Source organism: Haemaphysalis longicornis, unplaced genomic scaffold (genome assembly GCF_048455015.1).
Source record: "Haemaphysalis longicornis isolate Haplotype H1 unplaced genomic scaffold, Haemaphysalis longicornis Haplotype H1 scaffold_1, whole genome shotgun sequence".
Taxonomy (NCBI): Eukaryota; Metazoa; Arthropoda; class Arachnida; order Ixodida; family Ixodidae; genus Haemaphysalis; species Haemaphysalis longicornis.
Window position 1 is genome coordinate 71,283,702 of NW_027526203.1, and position 16,928 is coordinate 71,300,629.

Below are 16,928 nucleotides of genomic sequence, written 5' to 3' on the forward strand. Positions count from 1 at the left end.
TGAACATCATCCACGTAAATGGAGTAAAAAATGGTACGGGGCAGAGCTTTTCCAAGCGTGTTCATCTTAGCTATAAAAAGTGTGCAACTAAGTACTCCACCCTGAGGAACGCCATTTTCTTGCATATACAGCGCGGATACTGCAGCCCCGACCCTCACTCTGAATGTTCGTTCAGACAAATAGCTTTCAAGGGCACTAAGCATATTCCCACAAATTCCAAAAGATTTCAGGTCTCGCAGGATGCCGTAGCGCCAGGCAGTGTCATATGCTTTTTCTAGATCAAAAAATATGGACATACAAAACTGTTTGTTAACAAAGGCATTTTTCACATAGGATTCAAAAGCGACAAGTTGGTCTGTTGTTGATCTGCCCGACCGAAAACCTGCCTGGCAGCTGTCAAGAATACCATTGTATTCCAGGAAGTATAGTAACCTTCTGTTGATCATTTTTTCCAACTGCTTGCACAAGCAGCTGGTCAGGGCAATTGGACGATAACTTGAAACACAGGATGCATCCTTTCCCTCTTTCAGCAGTGGTACAACAATAGCCTGTTTCCATGCCTTAGGAAAGTGCCCAGCACGCCATATTCTGTTAAATAAAAACAGGAGAGTATTGATTGTGTCTGTATGAAGGTGTTTGATCATGCCGTACGTAATGTTATCTGCACCTGGCGCCGAAGGCTTGCAACCAGCCAACGCAGTCATGAGCTCGTGAAGGGAGAATGGAGAGTTATAGGAGTCGTTTGATTGCTTGTGGTCACGTATGGACTTCTGCTCAGCTGACTTTTTGTAGTGTATAAATGTGCTTGTGTAATGTGAAGAGCTTGAGACGTGTTCGAAATGTTGTGCCAACGCGTTTGCCTGGTCCTCTAGGGTGCCACCAGTGGTGTCAACAAGGGGTAAGCCATGTGTGCTTTGTCCATTTAGTTTTCTCATCCTGTTCCAAACCTTTCATGTATCGGTGAAAGAATTTATTGAAGTTAAGAAGGACCTCCAGCTATTGTTTTTGGCCTGACGGCAAATGCGCCTTCCCATGGCTTTGGTGCGCTTGAACGCTACAAGGTTGTCCGCAGTGGGGTACCTGCGAAGAATGCCCCACGCCTTGTTCTGTGCCTGGCGTGCTTGTCGACACTCTTCATTCCACCAGGGCCGCCTTAGGTTACTTGTGTTACCAGAAGTCTGGGGAATGAAGTTCTCTGCAGCGTCAAGGATATGTGCCGTGACAAGGCTACAAGCTTCATCAATACCCAAGTGTTCTATGGAACTGTATGTGAGTTGAGATTTCTGCTTAAATTTCTCCCAGTCTGCAGCGGTTTCTTTAAACCTTTTAGTTGAGGTGGGAGTGTAAGGGTCTCTGTCTAGGCACCTCAAGAATACTGGAAAATGGTCACTTCCAAGCGGGTTTTTCTCCACCTGCCACTCAACGAGTGGAAAAAGAACAGCAGAACCGATGGCCAAGTCTATGTGTGAGTACGTGTTGTGTGTAATGTTATAATATGTGGCCTGTTTTTTGTTAAACAAACACGCACCAGAGGATACTAGTCAATGTTCAATCAAGCGGCCACGAGCGTCAGTTCGCCCAGAAGCCCAGAGTTTGTTGTGCACATTTAGATCTCCAACTAAGATAAATAGTTCAGGAAGCTCATCCACCAACGACTCAAATTCTGAGGTAGACAATTGATGATCCGGGGGAATGTATAAGGAACATATTGTAATCAGCCGACCAAAAATGATCACGCGGACAGCAACTGCCTCAAGGCTGGTGAGTAGTCTAATGGACTGGGATGGAATGGATTTTCGCGTCACAATGGCAACCCCACCAGATGAATGAGCAAAGGCATCTCTATCTTTCCTGAAGACAGTGTATTGTTTAAGAAAGTTACTTTGCTTGGGATTCAGGTGTGTCTCTTGGAGGCAAACAATACTGGATTGATGTTTATAAAGGAGTTCATATACATCATCCAAGTTTTTTATGAGACCCCTACAGTTCCATTGAACTATGTTTTCAACAGCTATTATGGATTAAAGATAATAAAGATGTAGTTGAGAGGTTGCCTATTTTGGTTCATGTCAGTGAGTCTTCTTTAGGGCCTGTGGTACGATGAGGTGGTTTTTTCCCACGGCCAAAAGTGCTGCGGCGCTCATTTTGCGCCTGCTGGGCAGGTTGAGATGCCGAGGTGTCCATGTCCTCGTCTGACAAATCAGGCGGCACCGACATGGTGTTCATCCGACATCCACCTCGTGGATTGGTTCCCGATGTGGCCGCAGGCTTCTTGATTGGAACCTGCGGTGCGGGAAGGGAAGGAGTACGTGTGGGGCCACCTGAGTTCATGCTCTCAATGCCCTCGGGTGTCGTGCGGGCCAATGGAGCTGGACTGGAAGAGGCCGGACCAGTCCCAACAGCGCCCGTCACCACATTCTCCACGGGCTCCGCAGACGTAGTGGCGGGGTGCTCGGCTGTGGACGGCAGCCCAGCAGGAGGAGGAACCACCAGGGCCTCTGCTGTAGAGGCAGGAGTTGGTGGTTGCTCGGAGGGGGTTAATGACAGCGACACATCAGCTAAGCTGCATTCTGCTGCAGTACTAACCAAACGTCGCCCCAACCCCCGGCGGGCGGCGTCTGCATAGGATGCAGCCGAAAACATCTTGTGCTTTTGGCGTGCTTCAGGGAAACTGATATTTTCGATTACTTTGATCTGAATGATCTCTTTTTCTTTCTTGAAAGATGGGCAAGATCATGAGTACGCAGCATGTGAACCACTGCAGTTCGGACATTTCATGATTGTGTTTTTGCAGTCATCAGAAGAGTGATCATTCTCGCCACATTTCGCACAGGTGAGCTTGCCACGGCAAGCTAGAGTTCCATGACCGTAGTGTTGACATTTAAAGCATTGCCTCGGGTTTGGAATGTAGGCGCGTACACGACAGCTAAGGAAAGCTGCCTTCACTGTCTCTGGCAGGGGAGAGCTAGCAAATGTTAGGATGATGTGTCGGGTCTTGATCTCTGCTCCATCTCTTCTCATAATAATTCTACGGACGCCAACAACACCTTGGTCATGCAGTCCCTCAAGGAGATCATCATCTGTCTCATGGAGGAGTTCTTTGCCAGAGATAACACCTTGGACAGTGTTTAGCGTGCGGTGTGGCGTAACTGTGACAGTCAAGTTGGCAATTTTTTCTTGCTTCAGGAGGTTCTCACTTTGGTTTTTTCGCATAACTTCAACAAGAAGGTCTCCAGAGGGCATCTTTTTGGCATTGTAGTCTTTTCCAACAATGTTTTCGATACACTTGGCAATCAAGAAGATTGACAGGTCGGTGATAGGTTTTTCGTCGGTCGAGTGTACAACAAGGTATTTGCTGAAAGCTGCCTGAGGTGGTTGGGTGCGGAGTTCTTCGGTGCGACCCCTTTTAGGAGGTCGAACTGTACCTCGCCACTATAACCCTATGCTCGGGATCTAGGGTGAAACCTTCGCACAGGGTTAACCCCCGCCGCCTGGAGAAAAAACAGAGAAATAAGGAAGAGAGAAGATGACAGGACAGGGTTAGGAAAGACGATAGAAAAGCAAAAGAATGAAGAAGAGGACAAGAAAAGGCGACTGGCTGATTCCCCCCAGGTCGGGTCAGACTGGGGGCACCGTCTACAGGAAGCGGGGGCCGAAGTGGTGTGTTGCCTCTGCCAGGGGGCCATGAAGGTCCAAAACAACCCTAGCTTTGGCTCAACCACTAGGACGCCCTTTTCCCCGGACATGGCAAGGCCACGCACAGCTGGGACGTGGGTGGGTCCAACCCACACGTGCTCGGGTCCGTGGTGTTGCAAGACACCAAGTGCCTACGGCAGTAGGCACCCCTGCGGAACTCGGGACCGTGGTGGCGCTACTCACCAAAACACTTTGGGTACACAAGGTGCCCCCTGTGGGGTGAATTGAGAGTTATTACTCGCTGGCAGTGCTTGCAAAAGGTTCTACTCACGACTACCATGCTTAGCAAAGCCTTATAACTGGACGGACCGCAGGCAGTCAAATGTGTACTCCCTGCATTCGCACCATGTTGAAAAAGAACCCACATTTCTTCATGGCAAGGTATGCCAAATTTTCAATCCACTGCTTCACCATCTTGTAACAATCTCTCATAATATTTTTTGCACCATTTTTTTTATCAAGCACTAGTAATAAACACTCAGATGTGTTGAGAATTCAAGAATTGAGAATGTGTCGAGAAGTCGAGAATTCACATAGCGTCGTCTATTGCCCCCTTTCTTAGCAATTTATTTCTTTCGAACTCGACAAGGCAACTTCCTCTACTTTAGAAGGGACACCGGCTGTTAAGATCTTTAGGTTTGTCGATGATCTTTAAATTGTTCTTCACTGCAGCTGTGAGATGCTTGAGACAGAGTCTTGTAATGTGCTAACAATTTTTAAGCAGTGCTTCGCACCACTTAAGTTCACACATGAACTTCATGAAAATGGGTCAATCCAGCTTTTGGATACCTGCTTGTATTTAATGATAAAAATCCTTGCTGGTGCTATGAACCATGAGCAAATAAGCCGCTCCTACCCTTCAACTCGGCGCATTCAAAGCTAGGAATCGTAAAACTATGCTTCAGGAATGCCTTACATAAATTGTGCCCTCACTTAATGAACTGCAGGTTTAACAATCAAAGTGCACACCTGTCCGAAGATGACTATCCCTAACATCTGCTATTTTCGGTAGCTGAAACAGTGCTCAAGGAACTGAAAAGAGGCGGTAATGGTGACATTGACACAACGCCCACGGAAGGGCAAAAGATTGTGGTGATACCGCACATACACAAGCTCTACTTCAATTTGAAAGATATATATGCACGGTCGACGAGGGTAACGGTTGTGTTGTCGGCACCTAATGGACTAAACAAGCTATGTAGACTGACAAACCCTAGCCTCAAAGCCACGAAAAGCACCAGTCTCTTTGTAGCATGCACAAATGGCGTCGTGTACAGCATTCTGTTAGATTGCGCGAAAATGTACTTTGAGTGCCACAATGGGCGGTGCCCCAACGAATGAGCACAGCAGTAATGTGAAGAGAGAGAGAGAGAGAGAGAGAGAAAGACTTTATTTGAGGCCAGCAGGGAGTGGGAGGTCGGGATGCGCAGAGCCTCCACATCCCACCCACGTTCACGACGTCCTCGGGACTAGGCCCCGCCGGTGTCGGCGTGAGCGGTGCGCGAAAGGTACTCGGGAGTTCGTCAGCAGCATGAGGGAAGAACGGCTGGCGTCACACTGCAAGCAACATGGTTGCTAATCTCTGTTCCGCAAATGCGCAATTGTTGCCAAACAACAAAATCAGCTTACGCGAGAGATATTGGAGGCTCAGTTGGTAACTAATGCGGAAGACCAGTGTGTTACCATTGCCTCTGTGGCCTTATCAAAGAAACAGCGTGGTTTTTTTAAACGGACGTGACGTGAATAAATACATGGGCCAGTTTCTAATGTATATATATGACGTCTGCTATTAAAGCTGTTGGAAGTTAGCAACTTGTGTATGTCTACTTGCTCATCCTCTAAGACCAAAACCAGCCCTCTCGTGACCTAATGTCACATCCTGAAGTTCACCACAGTGGTGACCAGCTGTGGCGGCACGCCAGTAGGTGCTATGTGTTTTCAAACTGTTCAAATAAAAATTCTGCGCACATATGGAGTATAAGATCAGGTCACAAGGGACTCTAGTGGTGTATGCCACACATTGAAAGAGAATTTGGGGCAGGTAAATTTTTTTTGCAGTTGGCCTTTAAGTCCTGACTGCCCAAGGTTTTTTTTATATATCTTAGAGGAGCTCTATAAACCCTAAAGCAGAGATATCCTAAACATAAAAAGTGCCAAAAACAAGGACTTTACAGTCACTCATCTTTGTATGTGATATCTCGATTATTAGTCCGCATTTTTTTATGTTTTCCTCTTCCAAATGAACCAGCTGACACCACTTCAGACATTAATTCAGTTCAGAGGTATTCCTATTCGAAAGTATTATTTGATTTGCAGCCATTCTTTAGTATTCACACCTGGCAATATTCAATTCGCAGCCAGAATTTACTACTCGTATTCAATTCACAGTCCCAAAGTTTATATTCTCAGTGAAGAGCAGCGACGTAGTGTGAAAGCATCGCCCCAGTCATGAAAAAGGTCCTCTTTTCATCGAAGAGAACCCACACAGATTCACTCCCTCCTATTGCGGTGCTCTATCCTTCTTCATTCCCCTCTCCACTGGCCACAGTTGGTCCTGTCAACACAATCTCTGCCTTGAACTCCACTCCACCGTCGCCGGAGACCTACGGCCTCTGGCCACCATGCAGCCCTCCAGTAATGGTGCCACGCACCAACCAGGGCTGCTGCTTGGTACATCAAGCACAGCAAAGCGGTGCGCCAGGCTCACTGCTCACATGACGTGCTTTGAAACGCACAAGGAAGCTCACCCAGGGTGCCGATCACCTGGTGGGCAATGTCCTTGATGTGGTTGTACGTGTGCAGCCGCTTCATGTGCCACGTCAGATCCTCCACCCGGCAGCCCCTGCACCGTACCAAGAAACTCCTGTGCACCACACTCACACGGGGCTCTGAATGGGCGTCAGGGCCTCTGGAGACCGACCCTGGATCGTGGTAGCGAAAACCCCATGGGCCCTCACCTACTCCAGGGTGACAGGTTGGGAGTGCCTGCTTCGATGGCCGACCCCGGCTACAGGGCCAGCTCCAGAAGCAGCAACGCCCACCTCCCTCCCTGGAGGCGGTGATTGTGTTCCACACACTGCTGCAATACCCACGGTCAGCACACAAAACGTGGTCTGGAGTGCCTCTGAATCGTTGCTTTTTTAGTAGCTGGTGCTACTGGTTTCGCTTGAAAACCCATGCCTGATTTCTTTCTCGCACTCAGGATTAACACGGACAAATTACCTCAGGCTCTCTGAGTCTGAGCCTTCTTTCCACTATAGACCATTCCAACGAGGGCGCCGCATCTTTCGTGCGCAGCGCCCTCTCGTAGCTGGCTGATTCGCTGGCTTGGGCGTTTGCTCCGCAGCGCATGGGCGCCTGCGGGAGCTCGGTGAATTTTTCGTTGTAGCACGTTGTGCGTTCATTTCCGTAATATACTCTAAATAGAAAAGTTGTTGCATAGGAACAGTTTAAACGATCTGGCTTAAATTGGCGGCTTTTTGGGACGCAGGGGAGGTGAAATTCGCCTCGAAGTAGCGTGGTCCGCGGTGGGTAAACGATGCCGTGTCGAATATATGTATGCAATACTTCGTCACATTTTTTTTTGTTTGTGTGCGTGTGTCTGGGATCGCGTATGGCGGGTATTTTGATCACTTTACTGCAAAAACTGATGTTTGATAAAATGATCTAACCATGATACGCTCGGCGACCATGGGCAACAAGCAGTACCGTGTGCCAGTGTAGCAGACTTCAGGCTACATATCTCTGCAGGGGTTAAAATTCGTAATTATTTGCCAAATTACATAGTTTGTATTAAATCGTATCGATATATAAACACCTCACCCTCAGCCACCGTGCACTGCCTGCCGCCAACTATAAACAAAACTTCCTCTTTCTAGAATTTCGAGCTGCTCTGCAGCACAATTTAGCCGTGTAACTGATGTACTACATAAATAAAATAAACGACACAGCTCCTGGAGAGCGCCATATAAGGACATATTAGGCGTCTGCTGCTGGGCAACCAGACAAGCGTTCTCTTTTGCGTTGCTTGGTTTGATGTAGCCGACAGAGACATCACATTTGGGTAATAGACTGCAGTGTTGGCTGGAGTGAGTGAGTGAACAACTTTATTTCGCCCGAAGAAAGGAGGTAGAATCCCCTTCAGTAGCCCCCTTCCCCTCAGATTTTCTGGGGAAAGGGACAACCTAGGGAGGTGTCACTGTGAAAATCGCCATGCAAGGCCAGCCCACACAAAACTTGGAGCTGGGTTTACTGCAATGTACCCGCAGCAACGGTGGAGATGTTACTAATACCATCTCCGGCAGAGGCAAGTTTTAGTGACCTATTTTAGTTTGGAAAGAAGGAAGAAGAATTTTCTGCAACTACTCCAAAGTAGGTGTACAGAAAGAGCTCAGCAGAACAAAATTGCCTAAAATCTTGCGTGTTAAAGCACACAAGCAACTCAAAAGAACCTAGTCTGGCTCATTTATTAACACTTCAATAAAATAATGCGTAAAGTAGGGGTAAACCCGCACACGCGATGCCTAGAGAGCGTAGTCAAGGCAAAGAAGCAGTCGTGCCAGGCCCGCCGTGATCAGCGCGCACACTCCAGAGAGGGGGAAAGGCGGCCCACGCCCCGCGACCGCTGCGCGCCAGAGTACGTTTCCCCCTCGCCCGATGGAACGGTCTATAGCAAGGAGAAGGTTCTAGAAAAAGTGTAACTGTTAAAGGTGTTTCAGTCTGGCCTTTGCATCTCTCCAAGCATCAAAGGTACTGAAAAAGGGGGCCGCTTCCAATCAGGGAAAATTCAACCACCTTGTCTTTCATTACTCAGGCTCAAGAGCAGCCTCACTGCATGGTCATTTAACGTAGCTGTCCAGCAATTTTCATTAAACAATCGACTAAGCTGTACAAATGCACCTCCTGAACTCTTCCTAGCAGTACTAATGGTTCTCTAGACTCACTGGACATGGTGGCACCATCCCCATGCACTCGCATTCCTGACTGCTCCCGACTGAGCCATCTGAGCATGTTCTCCACATAGCCCCCCTGAATAATCTCAGAGATGGTGTCCCCTCCTGTGTAATGCCCTCTTCCTGCAAAGAAGGATGACCGTGCTCGTACATGCTTGACGTGTGTACTCTACTAGACTCCTGAATTCCCTGCGCTGGCAATGCTTTCCCAACTGCACTGAACACAATGTGCAAAATGCACGATGCACAAAATGCACCAGGCGACATCTGCCTCGTGTGGGAGCACACTCACTGGTCCCTGAGCTGACGAATCTCCTGGTCCAGTTGGCAGCTCCTGCGGCGCAGCTCGGCCAGCCTGCACTGCAGGTCATCCCCGCTGCTCCCAAGCACGGCCTTCATCTGCAACCCAAAGAGCACACACTGGCACCCTCCCAACTAGACACCAGGAGCCCCACTCGCTAAAGTGCTGGTGTTGGCATGCAAATGCACGTATTAACAGCGGAGCTGTTGTTACTGACCGTAAGTTCGGGGTTCGTGCGCGCCGAAAACTCCCTGCGAGGATTGCTATCACGCAGGCATCGTGCAGATGTCGCAATACCCACTCGACATCAAACAGACAAGTGACAGCGGCCGCCGCAACACTCAAGAGGAGGGTGCGCATGTGCTCAGTATCGTAGGACAGCCCTTTGCGTGGGAGCTTGCATCGTCGTGCACATGCGCTCAGTTCGCTCAGTATAGTACAAGAGACCTCGCGTGCAGCGTCTTCGCAGTTCTCAGCAAGGCCCGGCCGTGGATGGTTGGCATGGCCGATGAAGAGGCCGCGATCCAAAAGTCGGGGCATGGTACTAAAACTGTGTCCGTCAATGCTCACCTAAAACAGCTTCGCGATTCAAGTCTTGCGCATGAGTGCAAGCTTCCCTAGAATTTTTTCTGGGGATGGAGTGTCGCTTGGGGGAAACTAGAAAACACATGGGGATTCCCTCTGTTGCACCTTGTGGGCCTGGTCCAACATGACACGCAAAGCGATGCTCACTGTTGCGTGCCCTGTTGGACCAGGACCACAGGGTGCAACAGAGGGAATCCCCATGTGTTTTCTAGTTTCCCCCAAGCGACACTCCATCCCCAAAATGCATGCATTCGCATTCGATGCCCGTTGCTTTAGAGAATTCATCCCCAGAATGCTCCACCACCATTACCTGTGCTGGCAAGGCAATGGGACAAATGCCAACCACAATCCAACAGTTCAGTGTGCGATGGGGCTGCCGCGCTACTCTGTTGCACCCGTCAGGGCCAACCGAAAACTAGGAAAAGGGATTCCTGCTTCACCCCATGGCGAACTAGTGCCATCAATGCTCAGAGGTCCGTGCAACCCAAGGGATCCTTCGGGGGGCAAACACTTTGCGAGCGCTGCTTAGAAGGTTACTTTTATAATTCACCACATTAGGCTACATTTTTTGAGAATCACCTTCCGTTCCTGACCCCCACCCCCCTTTCCTCCTCGTGAAGAATGATGTCGCTCTCAATAGCACAGTGCTCGGGTGGTTAGGTGTGTTGGTACAAGTCAGGGTGAGCAAGTGCAACGCAGCAGCATTTCCCATGTGCAGATGGGTGACATGCTCGCCTAGGCATTCCCCCTGGTTCTCAGGACGGCCTCACCGGTGAGCTGAATGGCCGGTGAGCAGCGGAGAGGCTCGGCCTGGACCGCCTGCGCAAGAGAAAGCAGTCATCGGCATGCACAGAGCCTCACACGACTGGCTCCACAGTGTTTAGTTTGACTTTGACCTCGGCCCCATTCTCGCCACGCACACACAAAGGAGAAAGGCTACCCACACCTCCCGCTAAACAGTGCTGCCATCAAACAGAACCACCACTACAATCATGTTTACTGATGGCTGTCAATCGCATCACGAACATTGCATGAACTTAAAGGAGCCATGAAGACAGAATACAAGTTTGTTTTATTCGAAAGATTTCGCATTTTATAGTGCCCCCAGCACTTTTCCGGCAGCAAGTGATGCCGTATTCATTGAGAAATTGATCAATTTAGGTTAAGATTTTGATTCTCCCGCCAAATCGTAGGTTTTCGTAATGTCAGCAATGACGTCAGAAGCGCGTGTATTCAAGCAAAACTTCCACTGTGTCATTACGGTTTGCGGCCTTGCTGTCCGTCAGCCCTCCCTGATGGCGCTGCTATAGTAATCCATGAACCGTTGTCCGCCGTTGCTTTGTTTTTGAGCGTATTTGCACCTGTGTTGTTTTTGTTACTGTAAAAAGTGATCGTCTCGTGAAACCTGGGGTATCCTCGACGAACATGGTCACGTAAGACAACGCTGCTTACGCCAATTGGCCAGTGTCCTGTAAAACAACTTCAAAGCGGCGGAATGCTGTGCAGCTAAAACGAGCATAGTGCGCCCAGTACCAGCAGCAGTGCGCATCAGTACGTCTATGCTTGCGTGCGTTTTCGTAACTTTCATTGTTTACCGCACCATTCTTACTGCTGTAAAATGAATATGCATTACACTTAGGTGAAAATAGTTCATTCGGAAAGCCTATAAGCCGTGCCTAATTTGCGTTTGCTTTTTCCATCCTCAGACAATCGCACAGCTGGGCTCATATGACGTCATAGGTTCTGTTGCGGGAAATGAGCTAGTGGGTCGCATGGCCATTCCGTTTTTTCCTAGTTATGTAGCTTATTTGAGCGAAGTGTGCTTTCACAATGGTGTCAGTATGATTATAACAAGGCAATCTTTCAAATGAACCAAATTTGTGTTTTGTCCTCATGGCTCCTTTAAGCCATGCATTTGCAAGTGCATAAACAGCCCACAATTCAGTCATTTATCCTCCTCGCCAAGGGCATAGCCAGGGGTACATGTCCAACCCTCCGCCCCCCCCCCCCCGCCGAACTTTTATAAGCGGCACATCCCACCTTCTCCTTCAAGCCTTTTGCCGTCCGTGCTTTTTACACACATCATCTATAAATTTAAATGTAAAAAAAATTTACCTCTAGTCCAGGCTGTGAAGGTGGTTGGAAAGCAAAGCTGTGAATGACACCCACAACAATTGCCCATGCAACATCCCTTGAATTCACACACGTGGCTCTACAAAGAGTGAAACCAGAGATTCTGGCAGCCGTTATACGTTCGATCGCTGGCGGTGCCAGTAGTTTTATTTAGCCTAGTCGGGAGTTTCTTTTCGTGCACACCAAGATGAAACCGTTGGCTGGTACAGGTAGAAAGCTTTGCTTTAAAACAGGAATAAGATAATAAAACAAAAAGAAGATACTGTACGGGAGCAGACTATCTTTTTGAAATGTTTTAGACACCCCCCTTGTTAAAGGAGCCATGAAGAGAAAATACAACTTCGTTTAATTTGAAAGAACTAGGATTCAGTATCTCACTCAGCTCCATTAGAGCCACAAAAGATGCTTTTTAACGAAAAAAAAGCAAGAAGTATTTAAAAACTTTCAAATTTTGCGCCACAGTGACGTGTTATGAGCAAGAATGACGTTACACGGGCCAACAATAAATCATAATTTTCAGTGCGTTAACTGCACGTTAGCATTCAAGTGATGCGGTGAAATGGAACTAGAGGCCCCTTTACAGACGTCCAGTCTTGTGTCGTCGCGACAGGTCAGTTAGGCGGCCGCCAATTGCACAAACAAGGTTCCGTGACGTCATAGAAAAGTTGCGAGAAATTGCCTAGGGGGTCGCGACTGCTTCACACGTTTTCTTTCATATCTCCGTTATTTCTTCGAAGATGGCGATGATATTGGTATCATTGTTATCGGGACTAAGCGGTCTTTCTAATAAACCCAACTTGTATTTTGTCTTCATGGCTCCTTTAAGCCCACCCGGTAAAATATTTCTGTCTAGGCCACTGCTCCTCACAGGCAATCACAACGAAAGCTGGTCTGGAAGGAAATTAATACTACGTAGTGTAAGAAACTCCTCTGAGCCTCCAAAACATGCCTAAGCTTGTAACTGCAATTCTGATGGTGATATACAAAAATAAGAAGTGTTGGGAACAGCACACCAACAACGCAAGAGAAAACATGTTTTATTTGCTTTCGAGTCTTAATGTCTGACAGCTTTGCTAAGTCGACGCAGTTGAGACTCTGCAGTTCTGAGCATTTGACTTTGCACGCAAGCTAGCAAAGACAAGTTGCTGTTTTGATAATTTGTTGTGGGTCTGGGGTATTTATAGATTTGACAAGCTCATAATAAAACTAAACAAAATCGCTCTTCGATACAGTCGGTCGGGTTAGAGCCCAGAAACTGCAGACACAGATGACACCGCACGTCACCGGGAGTTAGGCGGCACCACTCATCGCCAATAAGCCCCAATCAGCACACCGTAAGCTCCGTCACTTGGTGGTGGTGAAGGTGGTAATAGCGTTCACTGCTAGCTCTGTCCTGCTAGATGATCTGGTCAAGTGTGGCTGACACGCTTTAGCAACGCACAAATGACGCGACTTTCATACACACCCGCACGGCAGCGCACGGTTGTAGAGAGGTCAAAACTGTTAACAACAACGCGCGAACACGCAGCTTTCGATACGTGCAGCGCAGCCTGCTGATAGCCACCGGCGTGACCAGAGAGATTAGGGGACGGCGCTGCGGCAGATAGGCATACGAAAGCTATTGCCGATGCTTCGTTGTTTGGGAGTGGGGGAGAGGTTTCCCGCCGAAAGACCCTCACCACGACCGCCGCCAACTCCTATATTAAACATTATCTGACACTGATAACCAGCGTCGCCTCGTTTTCACCTTTGGTATGGTTCCGATGTAAAAAAAAAGTTGAATGTGGGCCGGGCATGGCCATTCTAACGTAGGTTGTGCAGGAAAGTATGAAGCATAAGTTGATGCAGCCTGGGACTGCTTTTATTAAAATAATATCTCGAGCACATATGTTCGTGCCACACTCGTGCTCAGACACTACTACACAATGGATGGAAGAATGAAAGAAGTTGTTCAGAGGCGAGGGGAAATGCTCCGGCATTGAGCATATGTGAACGATTGTTTATGTTATAAAAGTAGTTTCATAAATCAGTTGCATTTCTTGAACTTTTTTCCTTCGAGGACAGCTTGTGTCATGGTCTTCTTTGCGGGTGTGAAAATAAAAGAAACTAACGCTTAAATAATGTTGCGGGTGATTCCTCTATTAAAAATGACCATGAAAACGTGGAGCCATTCGAGAGTCCTCCCCTTGCTTTGTGTGCCTGCGCATGCGTGCTCAAACTTCACCGCGCCAATATTAAACGTCTTGAGGCGATTTCTGAGCCAACGCTTTTGTTTCGTCCTTTCCTGCACAACCCACGTTAGAATGGCTATGCCCGACCCACATTCAACTTTTCCTCACATCGGAACCATACCAAAGGCGAAAACGACACTGCGCTGGTTATCAGTGTCAGATGTTTAATATAGGCTCAAGACAGCGCCCAGAGAGCGACACGGAGCCAGCGACACCCAGCACCCCCTTCGGCAGATATGCGCAACACTGGGTCGGTCCCCACAAGCCGTTACGTTCCTGGCTGGGGAGCGCTCCTCCTTTTGCAGCGTGGATGAAGCATATTCCTTGCCCCTTTTGGGTTTAAAACGAAGTAAGAGTGTACAGTAGTCCTGCCACATAGTGCAGGTGAATGAAGAAGAATTTATTTGGTTGAATTCGCGTATGGGAAGGCATATAAAGGCCGCATAGGCGTGATGCACAGAAGAGAAACGCTTGTACAGCCTACCTGCGGGCATAACTTTCTCAAGGTCAGCATGTTTTGCTTCAAGAGAAAACGAGATTTATATTGTTCAATCCACAAAAGAAGAGGTTTGTGTGAAAATATATCAGACGTTACGCGATGTTTCCGTGCGAGGTATTCCATCCATGTGAGTGCACTTGCGATTGCAGAACTACTAAGTGGACCACGTACATGGGTGTTACATATGGGTATTTGACCCGAATGTGATGCTCCATACACGTAACAGTATGAAATTAACATTTGTTTGTGTATAGCGAAAGTGGTCCCACCAGTAAGTGCCTGCTCCGCCAAGAAACTTTTGGGCTTCCAGGTGCAGCCCAGAACGCCAGCTGTATAAAAACGCCCCAAAAAAGAAACTCTTCACGAGAAGGCCATCACAATAAATTCCATTGGGCGAGGAGGGAGGGGGAGGCAGAACATATAAAGGCGTATCGGAATAAATTACGGAATATTCATATTCGGCTATTTTTTTCTCTCGGCACCAATGGGTCCGGCGCGAGACCTTTCTTAGAAAGAAAATAGTAGCGCTTTTGTTACCATCAACACATTTGCACCAAAAGTCACACGAGAAAAATTTAGTTCCCTGAAAACACCCCTCAGTGGTTTGGAGTGACCGGAATCCCAACGGATGGGATAAATAAAGTTTGTCCTCCTCCTCCCCAAGCGCAAAAATTTCGTCCTGCGTTTATATATTTCGAACTTTGATTGCGGCACGTGTTATCTCTATTTTTCTTTTGTTTTCAGCGGCTTAGACAAAAAATTCATTGTTTCTTTTGCAAGAAGAGGCGGTGATGTAATGACATCTAATCGCTCGCCAAATATTTGGGAACGTTAACGCCTATAAGTGTCTGCCCCATATGTGTTTATATGTATTTAATACGGCGATATAAGCACGTGAAATATTAGATGAAGCAGAGTAGAACCGCTGGGTGATAAACTACGCTGCTATACATGTGTTTGGGGGCCCCCTTTGTTACCAAATTTAATGCGCACTTATGTGTATTTACCGCCTGCTAGCCACTCTACTAACAAGCTGCTCGTACACCACGGCCACATGTAATCCCCTCACTTAGAGTGAGCTTTTCAAGATTCAGTAACCACGCATGGTATCTGCAAAAGAAAAAAGAGAGAAGAAGAATCCGTGGGAGAATGCAAAGCTTTCAAACACGCTCCCCAGTTGGGTCAACCTACGGCTCAGCAGCAAGACGACAGCACTTAATCGCCGCTCCGTTTTGTTTGGAGGCTTCCACCTACTATTATACATTTCTGCATGATTTTGTTAAAGTATGTAGTAGATATACACGCAAAGAACGTTACGACGCACGTTTTTGCAAAGTTCCGTTCACGGTCGCTGAAGGTAATCTCCGTGGCAGGACGGGCGGGACCGACCAAGAGTTGCACGGGTCTGCCGCGGCTAGCGCTGCGGTCGCCCGGCAAACCGGTCGTGGTGAGGGGCTTTGGGCGTAAAACCTCTCCCCCCCCCCCCCTTCCCCCATCCCAAACAAGGAAGCATCGGCAATAGCTTTCGCATGCCTATCTGTCGCAGCGCCGTCCCCTAATCTCGCTGGTCACGCCGGTGGCTATCAGTAGGCTGTGCTGCACGTATCAAAAGCCGCGCGTTCAAGCGTTGTTGTTAACAGTTTTGACCTCTGTACACTTACCTGGACGGCATCTTCAGTTTGTTGCGCGTCGTCTCCGAAGACTTGGGTGCCTCAGACATATTGGCCAGGCTTACGCAGCCACGACGCTGCTAAGGCAGCGTTTAAAACAACCGCTCGCACGCGTGCAGGCGACAACACGGAAGAATGCTTTCTCAGCCACTCGGTGCAGCCGTTCACCGCTGTATGGTTACCGGTGCAAATTTATGGTGCACGTGTAATTTTTTTTCTCAGCCTATTACATTGGTGTAACAAGTATGAGGGAGCAAAGGGGAAAAAAACTACGCGCAAGCTGAGCACCAACACGAGCAACGCGCCGTTGCCGCTGATGGATGCGGATATGGATGTGGCCAGCCCTTTGTATCCGCATGACTCGTGAGAGGTCAGAGTTACTCTGGTGAGAGGTGTCATTGTTTATACGGTTTTACATAACTCTGGTTTTACATCAGTTTACATGTTGACGCACAAAAAAAACATACGCATCCGACTAAAACCTGACAACGACAAATCGGCCTAAATGCACACAACGCTGTCCTTTTGTGACTCAAAACGTCCCCAACATCAGTATGAAAAATCGAGGTGCTTTAGCCGCTTTAGCCATGCTGGCAACATTGTTTTGCGCGTTTTTTTGGTCGTCTGCCCGTGCTTCTTTCTCCGGTAGCGTTTCGACTGGACGGCCGGGCGGCCTGTATGCTGTCGTGGTTTGAAATGGCAGCTTTTACTCCATCTGACGTTCCTAGTTCCTAGGGAGCTACAGAGCCTCTCGTCAGTCTGCACCTCAGCTTCGTACATTCAACTTCGACGGCGCAACGGCGGCGATTTGTTAGCTCGGTTTCGTGCCCGCCTACGCCTTGGCTAGCGACAAGCTCTTTG

At 48.3% G+C, this 16,928-nt stretch overlaps 1 protein-coding gene across 1 annotated transcript in view; it reads right to left on the reverse strand.

Moving 5' to 3' along the window:
* Window positions 1-16,409, reverse strand: part of LOC144164514 (DNA repair protein SWI5 homolog) — a 37,412-nt gene extending 21,003 nt beyond the window's left edge. The window contains exons 1-4 of the mRNA XM_077694988.1: window positions 16,059-16,409; window positions 10,305-10,353; window positions 8,941-9,047; window positions 6,444-6,538 (exon numbers count right to left, since the gene is read on the reverse strand). Coding sequence (XP_077551114.1) covers window positions 6,444-6,538; window positions 8,941-9,047; window positions 10,305-10,353; window positions 16,059-16,117 — 310 coding nt within the window. The 5' untranslated portion in view covers window positions 16,118-16,409. The remainder of the gene's footprint in view (window positions 1-6,443; window positions 6,539-8,940; window positions 9,048-10,304; window positions 10,354-16,058) is intronic.
* Between the last annotated feature and the right edge of the window lie 519 nt (window positions 16,410-16,928).